The sequence below is a fragment of the Asparagus officinalis genome, chromosome 8 (assembly GCF_001876935.1).
Source record: "Asparagus officinalis chromosome 8, Aspof.V1, whole genome shotgun sequence".
In the NCBI taxonomy this organism is placed as follows: Eukaryota; Viridiplantae; Streptophyta; class Magnoliopsida; order Asparagales; family Asparagaceae; genus Asparagus; species Asparagus officinalis.
In genome coordinates this window covers 34,031,469-34,047,388 of record NC_033801.1, presented here as the reverse complement: position 1 = coordinate 34,047,388, position 15,920 = coordinate 34,031,469, and the positions used below count along the sequence as shown (strand labels likewise).

The 15,920-nt window shown below is 36.5% G+C and overlaps 2 protein-coding genes across 3 annotated transcripts in view; one reads left to right on the top strand and one right to left on the bottom strand.

The window, feature by feature from the left end:
- Window positions 222-13,926, top strand: LOC109851249 (probable serine/threonine-protein kinase At1g54610). 2 transcript variants are annotated; one of them, XM_020421292.1, is made up of 9 exons: window positions 222-1,267; window positions 1,637-1,921; window positions 1,992-2,309; window positions 3,581-3,808; window positions 6,705-6,802; window positions 7,008-7,128; window positions 7,251-7,772; window positions 7,859-7,991; window positions 13,493-13,926. In XM_020421292.1, exons 1-9 carry the CDS (start codon window positions 914-916, stop codon window positions 13,510-13,512), a joined length of 2,079 nt encoding a protein of 692 aa, XP_020276881.1. In that variant the 5' UTR covers window positions 222-913; the 3' UTR covers window positions 13,513-13,926. The 2 variants fall into 2 exon arrangements, with proteins under 2 accessions (XP_020276881.1, XP_020276880.1); XM_020421291.1 differs by having other exon boundaries at window positions 226-1,267; window positions 13,487-13,926.
- LOC109851250 overlaps window positions 15,338-15,920 on the bottom strand; it is a 10,203-nt gene continuing 9,620 nt past the window's right edge. Inside the window, exons 11-12 of the mRNA XM_020421293.1 lie at window positions 15,802-15,920; window positions 15,338-15,544 (exon numbers count right to left, since the gene is read on the bottom strand). The exon at window positions 15,802-15,920 is cut by the window's right edge and continues 23 nt beyond it. Coding sequence (XP_020276882.1) covers window positions 15,425-15,544; window positions 15,802-15,920 — 239 coding nt within the window. The 3' untranslated portion in view covers window positions 15,338-15,424. The remainder of the gene's footprint in view (window positions 15,545-15,801) is intronic.

Here is a 15,920-nt window from a genome sequence, read left to right as displayed (position 1 = left end):
TCCTTTTCATTTGAAAATGGTCGGTTTTGCTAATTTTTTTTAGAAAGGGTTGATTTTGCTATATAAATTTAAAAATTGGGTGTTTTCAAAAATTTGTCCATAGAATTATCGTTTATTGCCTCCCTAACCCCAATCTCTGTGTTCTGAAAACGCTCTCAGAAGTCTCTCAAATACAAAACCAATGTCCCCCCTCTATTCATTCTTCTTGACTTCACCCACCGCGATCATCGCGTCTCTTTCCTCACCCAATTTTTTCTTGCCCAACCCACAAAAATTTGTCAACAAGACCCACTCCCCTTCGAAACTCACCAACCCACAAGTTAAAGCTATCTCCCTCCTCTCACGCCAATCCAAAAGAATCCAGCCAAATTCCTGACCAAAACCCAGTTTCTCATCCATCATTCGTTTATTTATGCGCATACTTCCGTATGCATGTATATGACTTACCACAAATGTACGCGCATTTAAAAAGCTCAAGCGGCTGCGTTTTCTCCACCCCCACCCTTCTCTCTTTTTCCACTGGAAAACGACCCCACTGGAGCGCACTCCCATTAAAGATCCCCCCTCTCTCCTTCTCCCGCTAATCTCGCTACAGAGATCTACCATGTATAAAAAAGCAAGCGAGCATTTTGTTTCCAGGGGAATAAAGCTATAAAGATCTCACCTTTGCTTGATTTTCTTCTTCTTTTTTTGCCTTTTTTTTTGGGCCAATTTCTGCTTGCCTTCTGATCTGGATCTGACGCTTCTACCGTTTTTACCCAGTTCCTTCATCTGGGTATTCGTCAAAATCACTCCTTTCTTTGGCTCCCTGATCCGGGTCTCTTCGAAATTTCAATCTTTAGTTCGGTCTCTGTCCCAATTTTTGATCTGGGTGTTTTTTTTTTCTTTCTATGAGCGGCGAGTTAGGGCGCTAATGGGGTGCGCCACGTCGAAAAAGGCTGTCCTGGTGACTCCGGCATTGGATTCTTCGGGAATTTTGAGGGACAACAATGCGTCAGACACGGTCTCGACGACTTCATCGAGGCGTAGGGCTGGATCGAGACACCGGGAGGAGGAAGAGGTGAACCGATGCGAGTCGAGTGGCGAACTGGGGAAGTTGAGCCTGAAGAGTGCCAGCTCAATGAGTGTTAGATTGGGGAATCTGCACAAGTACATTGAAGGCGAGCAGGTTGCGGCCGGATGGCCTGCTTGGCTCAGTGCCGTTGCTGGGGAGGCTATTCAAGGTTGGGTGCCCCTCAAAGCCGACTCCTTTGAGAAATTGGAGAAGGTAATGGAATAAATGTTAATTTTGATTGTGATCAATAATAAGGTTGATAAACTGCGGTGCATACTTCGTACTGTAAGCTGAGGATTTTTTTTGACTTGTGTGTTTGTACTTTGAGCAATGTGGTTGACACTGTTGTGCCTACTTGACACCGAGGTTTAAGGTCATCTGTTGTCTTAGTAAAAGTTTGGCAATGCGGTGATCCCATTAGCTGAATTGAAGACCAAGCCAGACAGTAGCTATTAAATTTCGGTTTTATGTTGTCCAGATAGAGGTTTCTTTGTTTGATTGGACTTTTGTTTCATTGTTTTTTTTATAAGCACTTGGTAATGCATGATTTGATCTTTATTCTTTATCCAACTGCATTTGTAGATTGGGCAAGGCACGTATAGTAGTGTATTCAGAGCTCGAGATCTTGACACTGGGAAGATAGTTGCATTGAAGAAAGTGCGGTTTGACAACTTCGAGCCTGAGAGTGTTAGGTTTATGGCCCGAGAGATTCAGATACTTCGGAGGCTCGACCATCCAAATGTTATTAAATTGGAGGGATTAATTACTTCACGATTATCTTGTAGTATTTATCTCGTCTTCGAATATATGGAACATGATCTCGCTGGATTGTCATCTAGCCCTGACATCAGCTTCAGTGAATCACAGGTTTGTCCATTTTTTTACTACTTCATTCTCTTAGCTCAATTTAGTGACGTGTCTTCGTTCAATTCTATAGGTTAAGTGTTATATGCATCAGTTACTCTCTGGACTTGAACATTGCCATTCACGAGGTGTCATTCACCGTGATATCAAGGGGGCTAACCTTCTGGTGAACAATGAAGGAATCCTTAAAATGGCTGATTTTGGCCTAGCAAATTTCTGGAGTCCTGGGCATAAGCAACCGCTAACTAGCCGTGTTGTGACTCTTTGGTATCGTCCACCTGAACTTCTTTTAGGTTCAACAAATTATGAAGCAAGTGTTGACTTGTGGAGTGTTGGATGTGTATTTGCCGAATTGTTACTTAAAAAGCCCATCTTACAGGGACGAACTGAGGTAAGTAGTTCAAGCCTTGGATGTGTCCAATTTTCATCTCTGACTAAAGAAAAGACAAACTACAGAAGGTGTCATTCAAGCAGAAGAAAGTCAATGAATTCACAAGTACTCTAGTAATCAATTGCATGGTAAAATAAACAATTGTCACCGTATAATTGAAAGCAGGAGGTTGTGCAAACTATTGCACTATGAGCATCTATGGTCAGGATGACAGTGGTACAAGTTGTCATAGATTCAAGTGGAACAAGTTACATCTAAAAGCATAATAAATCCCTTTCTGGATGTTCTAACTAGGAAAGAAGAAATTAATATAGAACAAGGAGACTGTTGTGAAATGTTACTGGAAATTATATATGGGATAGATCAAAGATTTGAAATTTAAGGTCAAATAAACACATAATTAAATATGAACATCCTAGCGGCCACTTGGTAGATTTAATGGATCATGTTGAACCTTTCTTACAATACTTTGGAGGCTATGTATTAGCTGCCAGAGAAAGACTGCTAAAACTTCACTACACTCAGCAACAAGGGAAAATGATGTGAGGAACTCTGTATGTGATTATTGAGAATGAGCATCCTCCTATAGTAACTTAGGTAGGTAGCATTATGAGTTCATTATTCTACAATTCGAGCATATTTTGAAGTTTCCAGTACTGGATTAATCCTCTAGAAACCAATTCAGTTAACCAGAAATATATCTGCTTCTGTGCTTTGTGATGGAAATGGCTCTTTAAACATCAAATGAGAATGTGCAAGCGTGAATTTTTTTGTGTAAATCCATACATAGTAGAGCCTTATGCTGTTTATTTCTTTTGGGATTACTAAATAAAGACTACATGCTGAAAAATGATTGTGCCAAACATGTCTCAGCCCGTTTTTTTTGTTTTCCTCTTTTTCTTCTTCTTGTGTGTGTGTGCGTGTGCGTGTGCGTGTGCGTGTGTGGATCTTACTGCCAAGATAAACAATGGACATATTTAGAAGTCAAAAAGATAATAATAAGAAGAAGAAGTAATGGACAACAAAGAATTGTAAAAGTTAGCACTTCACATAGGTGTCTATTTTTGCAGAATTATTTGTTTTAATCTATGATTAGTTGAAAAATTGCATTTTTTCAATGGTAGGAATTTCCTGTTTTTTCATTAAATAAGAAAATACATCAAATATCATTTGAAGTTTCTCTATTAGTCATGATGCGCTTGAAGCACTTCAACCATTAGCAATTTGAGCAAGGAAAATTTTGAAGATCTGAACATCTCTTCTATCTTCAGGTTGAACAATTGCATAAAATTTTTAAGCTCTGTGGTTCCCCAGCAGAAGAATACTGGAAGAAGTCTAAGCTGCCACATGCAACAATATTTAAACCCCATCGGCCCTATGAAAGTTGCCTTCAAGAGACATTCAAAAGTTTACCATTAAGCACTTTTAGTCTACTGGAAACTTTGCTGTCAGTTGAGCCTTACAAGCGAGGCACTGCATCAACTGCTCTTGCATCTGGAGTAAGTATGCATACAGTATTTAATAATATATTATGATTGTTGTTCTTGTTCTCTCACATTATCCATGCTTTCCTATGCTGGTTAGTTTGAGAGAAATTTCTAAAACATGTAGCTAGAATCAAAATTATGTTTCTTTGATAGTATTATTATACTAGTCAAGTTGATCTTATAGGAGCCTACCCAATTTGATAACTCATAAAATTCAACAACATCATCATACAGAAAAAGCGTACAAGACACTCGTAGTTGAGATTACCTACCAAAATGGTTGTTGATGATTTTCCTTTAGCTGTTCTAGACTGCTTATGTATTTTTCAAACAAGTTACTGATTGAATTTAGTTTCTTTTGAATATTACAAGAATCAAACTGGAAAGCAATTATTGCAGTGATAACCATATGTTCCATTAATCTGAAAAAGTTCACTTCAACAGAATATGATAATAAGATTCTTTAACAGTTCCGATCATTTCCTTTGCCACATAATTCAGCTCCTTCTGATAAAGATGTATTTTAGAGTCCTGTGATCAATATTCCTCACACCAAACTCAAAAAGTTTTTCCTTTGCAAATAAGCATATTACAGCACCATGAGTAGTTTTATGAAAAGTTTGAGCTATGACTGATATTGACATGTATCAGCTATATCATATTGGACTTTAGGATGCTGATTCAATCCATACCAAACTGACCAATACCTTAGCTAATAATGAGTAATAGATATGTGATCTGAGGTTTGATGAAGTAATAGTTGCTTTGAGATGTTATATTAGGAAAACATAAAGGAAAAATATCATAAGTAGAAATTTGTTGGAATTTAATGTGCTCCATGTATCATAATTTGTAATTATGATCAGACAATGTCAATACTCCCTGTAGTGTTACCACTAACGGAAAAATAAATCCGTGATGACTAACAATATCTCAAACCTGGATCTGATGGGACCTTCAGGCATCACTTTAACCATTTTATGAAATGTGTGATGGGCACCAATGACAATTCACTGGTCGTTAAAAGTCATGTTAGTTTTACTGTGCCCATGTCTATTTGAACTTTTTATATGATCATATTTGTAACAATTTTATCAAGAGAATGGCCAGCAGGTATCTGACCTTCACTTTGCACGTAGGTAAGTCATTGAAATAAGAACAGTGTTTCTCACTTAATGCATTTGCGGACTTCTCTGGCATTGTATGCTTAGGACTCTTGTTTTGAGGCTATTTAGTACCAAGAGCTTGTGATGAAATAGAGGAGTTACCTAACTTTATTCTGCTCAGAAGAAAAGGAGTATGCAATAAGAACAGCAAGAGCAAAAGATCAGTGTAGATACTAGATATGAATATACACGGAAGTCTGAAAGAAGAGAAATGGCTAACTTCTTCATCATAAAGAAACCGTTGAGACATTGATGGCCAAGACTAATAAGATCTCTTTTCTTTAAAGCATGCCGGTGGAAGGTTATAGTCCTATGTTTTGGTGACAGTAAAAAGGACATGTGCTCCTTCCATTGTCTGAAGAGACATTTATGTGAGGCTATTACTTTTGTCTGGTTTATAATGTCATTCAACAGACTGTATACCGCATCACACTTCTAGGTCATCTCTATGATCAAGAAAACAGTCAGTGTGTAACTTGCAGCTGATATTACATACTAATTTATGAGAAGGTTAAATGTAATAGAGAAACAAGGAGAGATCCAGAAAGAAAATTGATGAAACAGTAGGCAGACGGACCGCATTTTGAATGAAGAGGGAATGTGAAATGAGGCTCAAAGACGTTATTGCCAAAATAATTGACTACTTGGATTGTGCATTATACTGTAAGATCAGGAATTCCAAAGATTTTTTTTAAAAAAAATAGTCTTCAATTAGATTGCTTAAGAAAAGTGTAGACCTCAGATATTTGAGACTGGTCTAGAAGGCCACAACTTTGTCGTAATGTGCTTGCAAAATCTTTCACAGAGATTAGGAGCAGCTATCAGTTTGACCCATTAAGTATAAACCTGTGTAGTTGACCATGTATGATTACAATGCTAGTAGTTAGATTTCACGCCTTAGGCCATTCTGCAACTTCATTTAGTAGAAGGTGAAAGAGTAGCAATTTTTTTTGTAAGAACGAAGTTATTAATTGGTCATTGATTATCAGGAGAAATATCATTTTTCTTCTTTGCAGTTTTTGCCCGATGAATATATGCAATTTTGAAAGGATAACGATGAAAGAACAAATTTAAATGACATTGATGCTAGAACCTAGAAGTGCTAGAAGGTGGAAATCTCATGATAATATGAATTGATTGCTGAAGTGCAACCTCGGCCTATACATTTTTGTATCGAGGGACAATACTTTAGCAGAAAAAAAAACTTAGTTTGCTGCAAAAATTTCAGAATTTAGCGGAGTCTATTTGTTATTCAGTCTACATGCAAGGTCGAGAAGACTATCAGAACTGTATGGATTCTATCAATCTGCAACTGGTTGACTCATGAAATTCAACTTATATGATTCTGTTTTACTCCTGTATAAAGTCTTTTTCGCCACTAAAAATATCTTAAATTTAATGTAAAGTCAAAACCATTAAAATTATTTGAATTTAATATGGATTCAATGCAAAGGTAGGAACTTCTATGTCGTCAAGTGTGGCACTACATCCGGTAGAAAGTGTATTGGCTTTCTAAACCCTAGAAAGACCTTTAAGTTCCGTACGTCTTTCCATATTTAAGCTGGAGATTCCTTTTATTGTATATGATATACTTATGTTTTATGAACCATAACAGCTAGAGTTTTGACTAGAGAATAATGAAGACTTATGCATGTTATCTGATTTTTTGTGTGACCACCTTTTGAAGTTTACTATGTGAAGTTTGTGCTTACCTTTTGACATTTTTCTGTATGTTTTCCCAGTACTTCACAACAAAGCCTTATGCATGTGAACCTTCAAGCTTGCCTAAGTACCCACCTAACAAGGAGATAGATGCAAAAAGTCGTGAAGAATCACGGAGGTTAGTAACTGATAGTTATTCCTTTATACCTGTACGGAACATGCAAACAAATATAACGTGATATCCAATAGATCGAAATGTAAATTTTACTCACTTGCTAAGTGTTGATTAAGAAATTTAATTACTCAAATGTGCGCTAAAGTGTGTTATGTGAAATTTTGGCTTGTTCTTTGACATGAATTAACCCATTCTTAATAACATTCAGGAAAAGAAGTTCAAGAACTTCTGCTAGAGTAAATGGGTCAGATGCAACAAGAAGATCATCAAAAACATATAGACCTCCACAAGAGGCAAATGAAACAAATAGATTAGCAGCTCGCCCTGAGGTATAATTTTCCGTAGACTGGCTTGAGTGCTTGTTCCATGATTAACTATAAATTAACTGAGGATACTTTATCCTCATTTTATCGCTCACCATGACCTGAGAAATGAACTGTTTTGGTTTCAGGAGTCAATCCATTCTCATGGCTTGAATAGATATCGAAAGCCAGATCAACCTAGAGGAAATGGTGACCTACAGCCTTTGCCATCAATTAATCCAGCAGATGATAGTCAAGAAACAAAGCACGATTCTAAAGAAGACGTGAATTTCTCAGATCCATTACGTGTTAATGCTTCCAGTGGCTTTGCATGGGTGAAGAAACAGAAAGACGAGCATTCGGTCATTAGATCTCACAGTAAATCTAGTTCAAGAAGCCATGGTTCTTTTGGCAGCTTAGATCCTTCAAATATTATCCAAGCTAAAAATGGTCCCCGGTCTAAAGGGCAAACAAATAAAGAAGTTGGAGATGAGGCTCATGTTGTTTCCAAAGTCCATGAACATTATGAGATCGCCAAGCAAGCTATGCTGAAGAAGTGGGCACAGTTGGAAAATCAAGACTCATTTAATTCTTCTGAACTATTTCATTCTCAAGATTTCTCTAGAGGACTTTATAAGGGAGATGTAGTATCTTCAAGGCGCGATGATTTGGTAATAATTTGCATATCTAGTTGCTTTCTTCTATCAACCACACTTAAAAATAAACTAATAATTAAATACTCCTTTGAAATTACTAGAGCTACCAAGATCAAGCCGATAGAGTTGAGTTTTCTGGGCCTCTATTATCTCAATCTCACAAGGTAGATGAACTTCTTCAGAAGCATGAACGGCACATCCGACATGCAGTTCGTAGATCATGGTTTCAAAGAGGTAAACAAAATTTTATTTTCAACCACCTGAATTTAGTGGTCATTTTGAATTACATTCTAATATTCTCAATTTTATTGTCACTGTATTCTTTTTTTGGTATTTTATTTTGTTTTCTTTTCTTACCCATCATCAGCCAGTCCAGACCTGGTAAGGTACTCACACCATGTTGCCTCTCCTCCCATGAAACACGTTTTCATCCAAAATCACATATATGCCTAATGCTAGAATTTATTATTCTTAAATTACCTTTGTTTCAAATAAAATAATGAACATCACTTGGGTTCTTTACCAAAGTTAATTAATTTGGAGAAAAAAGAATATGAGGTATTATAAATTTTCTTCATACTTCAATTTATTTAGCACCCAGCAATCCGGTGCTTTATAACACCTCATAAAGAAACATTAAAATCAGAAAGTACTTCTTGCAACCCTATTTAGTTTTGTGTTCGTGCGAAAAGAAAAACAGTTAACTGGGATGATATATGCTCCCTTTGGAAAACAATTACCTTGTGATGGTATACACTCCCACCCCCCCCCCCCACCCCACCCCCAACCCCCCAAACCAGCCCAAAAAAACTTCAAGAAACCCACACAAGGAAGAAACCATAGAAAAATATACACAAAGTAACATTAAATGGGTCAATAAAAGTTGCTAGACGATACATTGCCAAGTTTGTAGGTAATATAATAATAGTAATAATACTAAGATGGACTGTAGAAGTATCATTGCATTGATGTCCAACATATACGCCCATGGGACATAATGTTAAATGAAATGCGAGAATATGGGTGTTAGGATAGCTCTTTGGCCACATCCATGTCTAGAAGAAAATTAGGCTAGAATATCATGCAATGGGATTTTTGTAGCTTTCCTTTTTTGTTGCTACAATACATGAGTGTGACTGTAGGCACAGACATACATAGGATGTGGCCAAATATTAATAAACTCTAATATAATTAGAATAAGAACTTTCATTTAAGCATTAATTGAGGCAACTAGTACAAACAACCCTCCATTCAAACATAGTAGTGTCAAATTTAAATTTTAGCCCTGCATTAATTGGTAAAGCACCTTAAATTAAGTTCCTCCACAATGAAGGGACATAAAGCATATTGTTTAAAATCAATAATTGTGCAGAAGTTAATTTGTGGATGATGTTTCATTTACCGAGTATTCCCACTATTGGAATATCCATGTAGATGCTCTTCATCTCTAGCCTTCTCAAAATCTTGAGTCAGGTCCTTATTGGTGTACTTGTGCCTAGTGGTCCCTGTGTCTACCACATATTCGACCATGCTTCCTACCGTTTTAACATCGGAGATCATTGCAGCAATAACCTCTTCCACTGTCACATTCCCTTAGTCTTTACTCTTTAGAGTAGGTATGATTGAATCTTCGAGTTGGATTTCTCTTGACCATGATGGTGTGGACATTGATAGGCTTTGTGGCTAGTTTTCTCACGTCTTGCATATTCCCATTGGCTTCATTTGAATCTTGTTTGGTTTCTTGAACTTATATGCCTTCTTATTCGTCCCTGTAATTGATTTTGAGGTTTTTCTCCCTTAGCTCTTGAAACTATCATTATTTTTGTCAAAAGAAGATTCCACTAGATTAGGTTTATAAAAAAATCAGAAACAAAATTAGACTTATCTTTGATCTTATTGACCTCTTTGATCTTCATATAGCCAATTAGTTTCTCAAGAGTTATGTATCTGTTTGTTTGTGCTTCAGTTATGGTAGATACTCAAGGAAGGCGGTAGTTTTTCGATCAATGCATTAGTTTGTAGGCGGAATCTCGCACATCTTCATTGATGCGGAGGCAATAACCAATGCTTTTCAAGGGTTCTCTATACCTAAGGTTTTCTAGGGTTTATTATGCTACCGCTTCATCATTCATGCCTTCATATAGAACATTAGGATTGAGATCATCTACTAATGAGGAGGTTTCTAATATCTCCTAATGGGATCTTGACCTTTGATTTATCAATCAAAGGCCAAAATCTACTCATGAACGGATAAGGATGAGATCTTGGCCTTTAATTGATAAATCAAAGGCTAAGATCTCTTTATTAGGAGATATTAGGAACACTTTGCATTAATAGAGGATCCCAATATTAGAACATTAGCCACTATATACTCGTGAACATGGTCCATTATTGGCTTGTCATCCGCTGCCTGAAATTGTAGTCACCTTCCCATAACATACTTCTTGAGGCTAACATTATTTGTTCCTTTTTTTCTAAAGCATTTCATATTTCTTTGCATACTTGTTAGGGACAGAGAGATCAATGAAATTGTTTGAAAATGATTCAGAATATGACCTCTACATGTTTTATTCTTCCCCTCATATATCCCCTATCCTGGTAGAAGATCCTCTTGCAGGCTCAAGCATATCATCAAAAACTTAATCAATGGATAGCACATAATCAACATTAGTTTGTTCCAAGAAAAGCATTTTTCAAACCATCGCCTATAACTATCACAGTCAAGTAGTTCAAGTCTGGACATGTTAGGAATGATTTTGTGAATAGTAGGGTAAGCCATTGATCTACACGTTGAAATCAACAATGTTGAAATCAATTTTAATATTTAGAAAATAAATTGCAGCAAAGATCAATAGAAATGATAGATTGGATGGGAATTATAATGGCGTTGCCGAGGTGACAACCATGTCTTAAAAGTGATTTCTCACCAAATGTTGCGCAAATCATATGCTCGGTGGTCGCTCCCGGAGGTTAACATAACACCCTTCAATGTTAACCCTTCAATCATGTGTTCTCGCAATTGGAGTAGAACTTGCTCAAATTTTATGCTCCAAGAATTGGATAACATAAAGTTGAATAGTTAAGAATTGAAAAGAGAATTTATTTTTCTATGTAAAATTAAGGCTAACGAAGTTCACTGTATATAGAGAAACAAAAAGTTCTCTGTTGGAGTACAACTTGTCAATTTAACCAACTTTAATGGAGCATTAATTGGGTTAATGACAATCAACATTAATAGCACAAATTAATTAACTCTGCAGCAAAGAATGGAAATGCGGTAATTGAGAATTTGCTTGGAAAAATAGAAGATCAACAATGAAATTTTTTGGCTATAGACCATATATCCCCTACTAAAATACTTAAAAGGTACATTAGACTGGAGGTTTGATTTTAATAATTTCCTACAATATTAGAGAGATTTTGTTATACAAATTGTGTATTTGATGATGATGAGGTAACCTCTACTAGTGATTGTCTTTAATTAGGTGGAGGATCTATATCATGAAGTCAACCTAACAAATGTTATCGCTCGCTCTTTCATGGATTTTGATTTCATTACTCTTGAGTTGGCAGGTTAAGAAGCATGGTTGAGAAATTTATTAGCATGTCATTGCTGGGGGAGACTAGCTCGAGCTGTCTCCCTACATGTGACCCACAGGCAGCCATTGCTACAAAAAAGCAAGGCATGTAATGCAAAAAAGAGACTCATGCATTCGTCATTTTGCCGCCTTAGAGTACATAAGATGTGAGTGGAACTTATCCGATTTTCGCACTAAGATTCTCTCACTAAAAGGTCACCATGAGATCAAACGAATCCAAGAGATGACTCAATTTGCACTACTACTGTCATATGGTGTGAACCGGTGCAAGTGATTGATGTGTGTTACGTTGAGCATTTGCTCTTAATGAACTCATAGACTTATAGTGGTGTGGTAAGAGACGCACTTGATAAATTCACCTACATCAGTGTGAAGGTGTGGCTGCCTTCTGTGAGAGTTATTGGACTATATCTTAAGAGCATTCATGAGTATCCTAAGGTAGCGCATGGCCAAAATGCAAAATATTCTGATGCAGAACTTGCTAAAATCTCAGGTGAAAGACGTGTATTGACTCAATTTCTATATTCAATAAGATCAAGAGTTTTCTCACTTAGTGAATATAGACATCTTCCTATCTCACTACGTATTAATTCGAGTGGTAAGACATTGACATTTAAAGTATTGATTCTTTAATTGCTCAGAGATTCTTTTCTCTGTGTAGTTCTTTCTTTCTTTAGATACCAATTTTTTCATTATATGGGGGAACGTTTAGATGCAATGCAAAATATGGATATGAAGATAGCTCTTTGTGTAAGTCCGTGGATAGAAAAAAATTAGGCTAGAATAACCTCCAATGGGATTTCTTTAGCTTTTCTTTTTGTGCTGGCTACAGCACATGGGCGTGAGTTTAGGCTTAGGCATTATGATATGTAGGTGTAGCCTAAAATTTTCATTGTTCACCTTTTACCTTTTCAGGCAAATCCTCCATCACCGCATCCACATTTTTCACAACAGATTTTTGCAAGTTTAGTGTTGATTAATTTGCGCTATTAATGTTGATTCCCGTTAGTCCAATTAATGCTTAACTAGTGCTGGATTAAATTGGCACATTTAATTTCTACTCCAATGAAAAACTCTCCGTTTCTCTATACATAGTGAACTTCGTTGTCCTTCGACATATGTACAAAAATCAATTCTCTTCTTTGTTCTTGACTATTCGACTCTCTGTTATCAAGTTCTCAGAGCGTAAAAGGGTGTTGTGTTAACCTTTCGAAGCGATTAATGAGCAACCAATTTGCACCATGATTGGCACGGAGTCGCTTTTAAGCCAGCGGTTGTCACCACATCATAGCTATTTGCATAGGTCCCACACAATCCATCTTTGCTACTGATCCTTTAGTGCAATTTATTTTCTACACATAATATCTGACTGAGATCCATATATAGGTTTTAGTATGGTCTCCAATATCTGAGTTTATGGGACATGGATCCCAAATTGAGTATGCGGATTTAATTTGCTCACTCGGGTTATAATCTCTAGGAATAGCACACAGTACAAATACGAATTTATCTGAATCAGGTCCTAGGTCTTGTCTTATCTCCAAGTATTTCCACCTGCATCTGGTAGACATATGCATGAATGATGTGATGATACTGGTTAAAAGATGAATAATGGATAATATGTAACAGATTTTTCCATATTGATAATTATTTCTTTATGCCAAAATTTCACATATAAAATCTATATGCCGTCGTAGGGTCTCCCCGATCTCTGAAACATGGATCCCAAATAGAGTATGTGGATCTGATTTGGTAATTTGGATTATGTGCTCTTGAAATAGCTGATATTGCAAGCACGAATTTATCTGGATCAGGTTCTAGGTCTAGTCCTGGCTGCATGTACTTCCACATGCATGTGGTTGATATATGCATGAATAATGTGATTATACTAGACTTACTAGTCAAGAGATGAGTAATGCATCATGTTTACAACATATCTCAACCCATACTCAGTGTCATCGCTTATTATCCTTTTTATCTTCTGGGCATCATTCTTATCAAAACTCTAGTACCTCGAGAAGTTTGTAACAGTATGACATTTTCTTCCCCTTTCCAGTCATATTTGGTAATTTCTAGCTTAAGCTTTAATATTGTTAACATTTCAGACATTCTTATGGTAATATTCAACAGCTGCAGGAAGAAAGCAAAGGAAGTAGAATCCAAACTCTTTCCATCCATCGGAACAGAATCCCATAGGTGCTTATCATGCTGGTAACTCTGAGTTAGACGGCCTAATAGCTTTGACAGAGATTTCAATGGAATAATAATCAAAATGATTTGCGAAGGCTGATGCACTCTAAAATTGTCCTGCTGATAAAGCTGAAAGTACAGCGCTGCAGAGGACTTCGCATAATTCAGTTTCGCTGTTTGCTGAAACAGTGCGCTCTCTTGACTTCTGAAAGTGTAGAGGCGCTTGGGTGCTTGTGGAGAAGTCTCAGAGATGCCAAAATTCTGTAAAGAAATTATGTATATATTTCAATTTTTTCTTTGAGTTTATACAATCAGTGGATATCGTGAGTGTACAGATTAATATCTAAATGGGTATTCCATTTCAAACTTTCTTTAGTTAACTGATCAGTTATCTCATGACCTTATCTTTATTCCTTTTTTTTTTTTTGAAAGTACAAATAGGCTAGGTGTCCTGTTCAAAATATCATTAGTACAACTAACTTCACTAGGCTTAAGAGGGTGTTTGGGGTTGCTTATTTTTTGGTCAAACTAGCTTTTAAGCTAGCTTTTTAAATTTACTTAGAGGCTCAGTTTGACAAACTACACAAAATTGGGTCCTGGCCCAGTTTTGTGTTAAACTCGTTTTCATTTGGACCAATACCGTCCTGGTTCAAATGAAAACCAGTTTAAGGTCACTATTTGGCCTATGAAAATAGGGCTTGATCTGGTCCTATTGTTTGCCAAACAAAAAATCTTTCAAAACTGGGCCAAGTTTGAGCCTGACCTAATTTTGAGAGATTGCCAAAGACACCCTAGGACTATAAGAGTAGTTCTTACAAAGGGTGGTTATGATCAAAGAATTCATACCAAGAGTAGAGAGCGGATGATGTCATGACCTTGCAACAGATTCAAGAATTCATTGTCCATTTAATGTATGTAATCAACATAATCTCACAGTAAACTTGAAGCTTAAGCGCCTAATTGATTGCAACATTTTGTTGCGCGACAAATTTTATCAGTTAATGTACATAGCAGTCTTGTGATATGCATGAAGTCTATAGAAATTAACAATTAGTCTGTTAACTCTGTTTGAAGCAGCAGTTCTTTCCTTTTTCTGGTGACAAAGTGTTCAAGTTGAGCAACCCCTAAATGACTGATACACTTGGGAACTCTTCATCATCATGATCACTGGAATTTCTATGCCTATGAAATCAATTAGTACCATTGAACAGACAATTTAATTGGATCACACCAGAAATAGAAAACAATCTGGACTTTGGCTTCCCTGGATTCTACTAGCTCCTTCTCCAAATCTTTTAGGTTTCAGTCACTACTTAATTGTTATGTACAAAATTGTACGGTACCTTTGTTTTTCAGTTAAATGAAGAAATGATTCGGATATAAAATTAACATTCTTCTAAGCAAAATTTGGTTAATCGTTTTTTTTTTCATTTGATGCAAACTTGAATTTGATAAATGAAGCCTATTAGGAAACAAGAACTGGTTGACTTTATATCAAAATTTCCAATGATCATATGTGTCGTCCGGAGACATTAGTGGTTGGCTGAACAAGTTCTCCAATGATCAATTTTTTAGAAGAATGATAGATCCTGACTGATTCCAAGGATATCTCTGAGACCGATCTTTTGATTTTGATGCTGTAGAACCAATATTCATCTTATTATTCAATAATACCATTTTATAACTTGCATAGATTTTTTTTTACAGGATTAGTTTGTGGAGATTCATCGATCGAATTACAATGTTTCACAGAAACAGGTCCACGTAGAGAGAGAGAGAGAGAGATAGAGATGAAATTAACAGCCTTCAAATAGTCAAATCTTGATTTGTTTTTCAAAATTTTTGTATCACGGCTGAATTAGCATAATCACTGCTCTCTTAGGAATCACTCTCATCAACGGTAACGATGGTTGGTATCTGTCCGTTATCAACAAAATCTATCTTGTTCAGTCTGACGCAGCATAGAGCCTGCTCTGGTAGTTCCTCCTGCTTCTGAGCCTGTATCAAAAAAAAATTTGGACTGGTCAGTGGGTTAATCAAAGTGACATCTCAAGACATAATGCAACTGCTCAGGATAACTTATCCTGGAAGGGATATTCATGGAAAATTACAATCTACTTGAGACATTCATAAACAGTAGTAATAGCTAACTGAGCCAATTATTATGCATGTTATGTTTAAGGCTGCAAGGGAGTTAGAACTTTGACACGCTATGTTTTGATATTAGGTAGAAGACACATGTATTTAGTAACTACCTGGATCGACAAACCCAAATCTACAGTACCATTCTTCAATCGTTCACGAAATGAATCGAGCCCTTTTCTCGATATGTAGCTGAACCGATGTATATCCAAGTCAATCTCAAAGTACTTTT

Coding starts and splice junctions, on each gene's coding strand:
- LOC109851249 (XM_020421291.1), top strand. CDS start 914: ATGGGGTGCGCCACGTCGAAAAAGGCTGTCCTGGTGACTCCGGCATTG. Junction 1,922..1,991: donor TCAGCTTCAGTGAATCACAG/GTTTGTCCATTT, acceptor TCAATTCTATAG/GTTAAGTGTTATATGCATCA. Junction 7,129..7,250: donor GATTAGCAGCTCGCCCTGAG/GTATAATTTTCC, acceptor TTTTGGTTTCAG/GAGTCAATCCATTCTCATGG.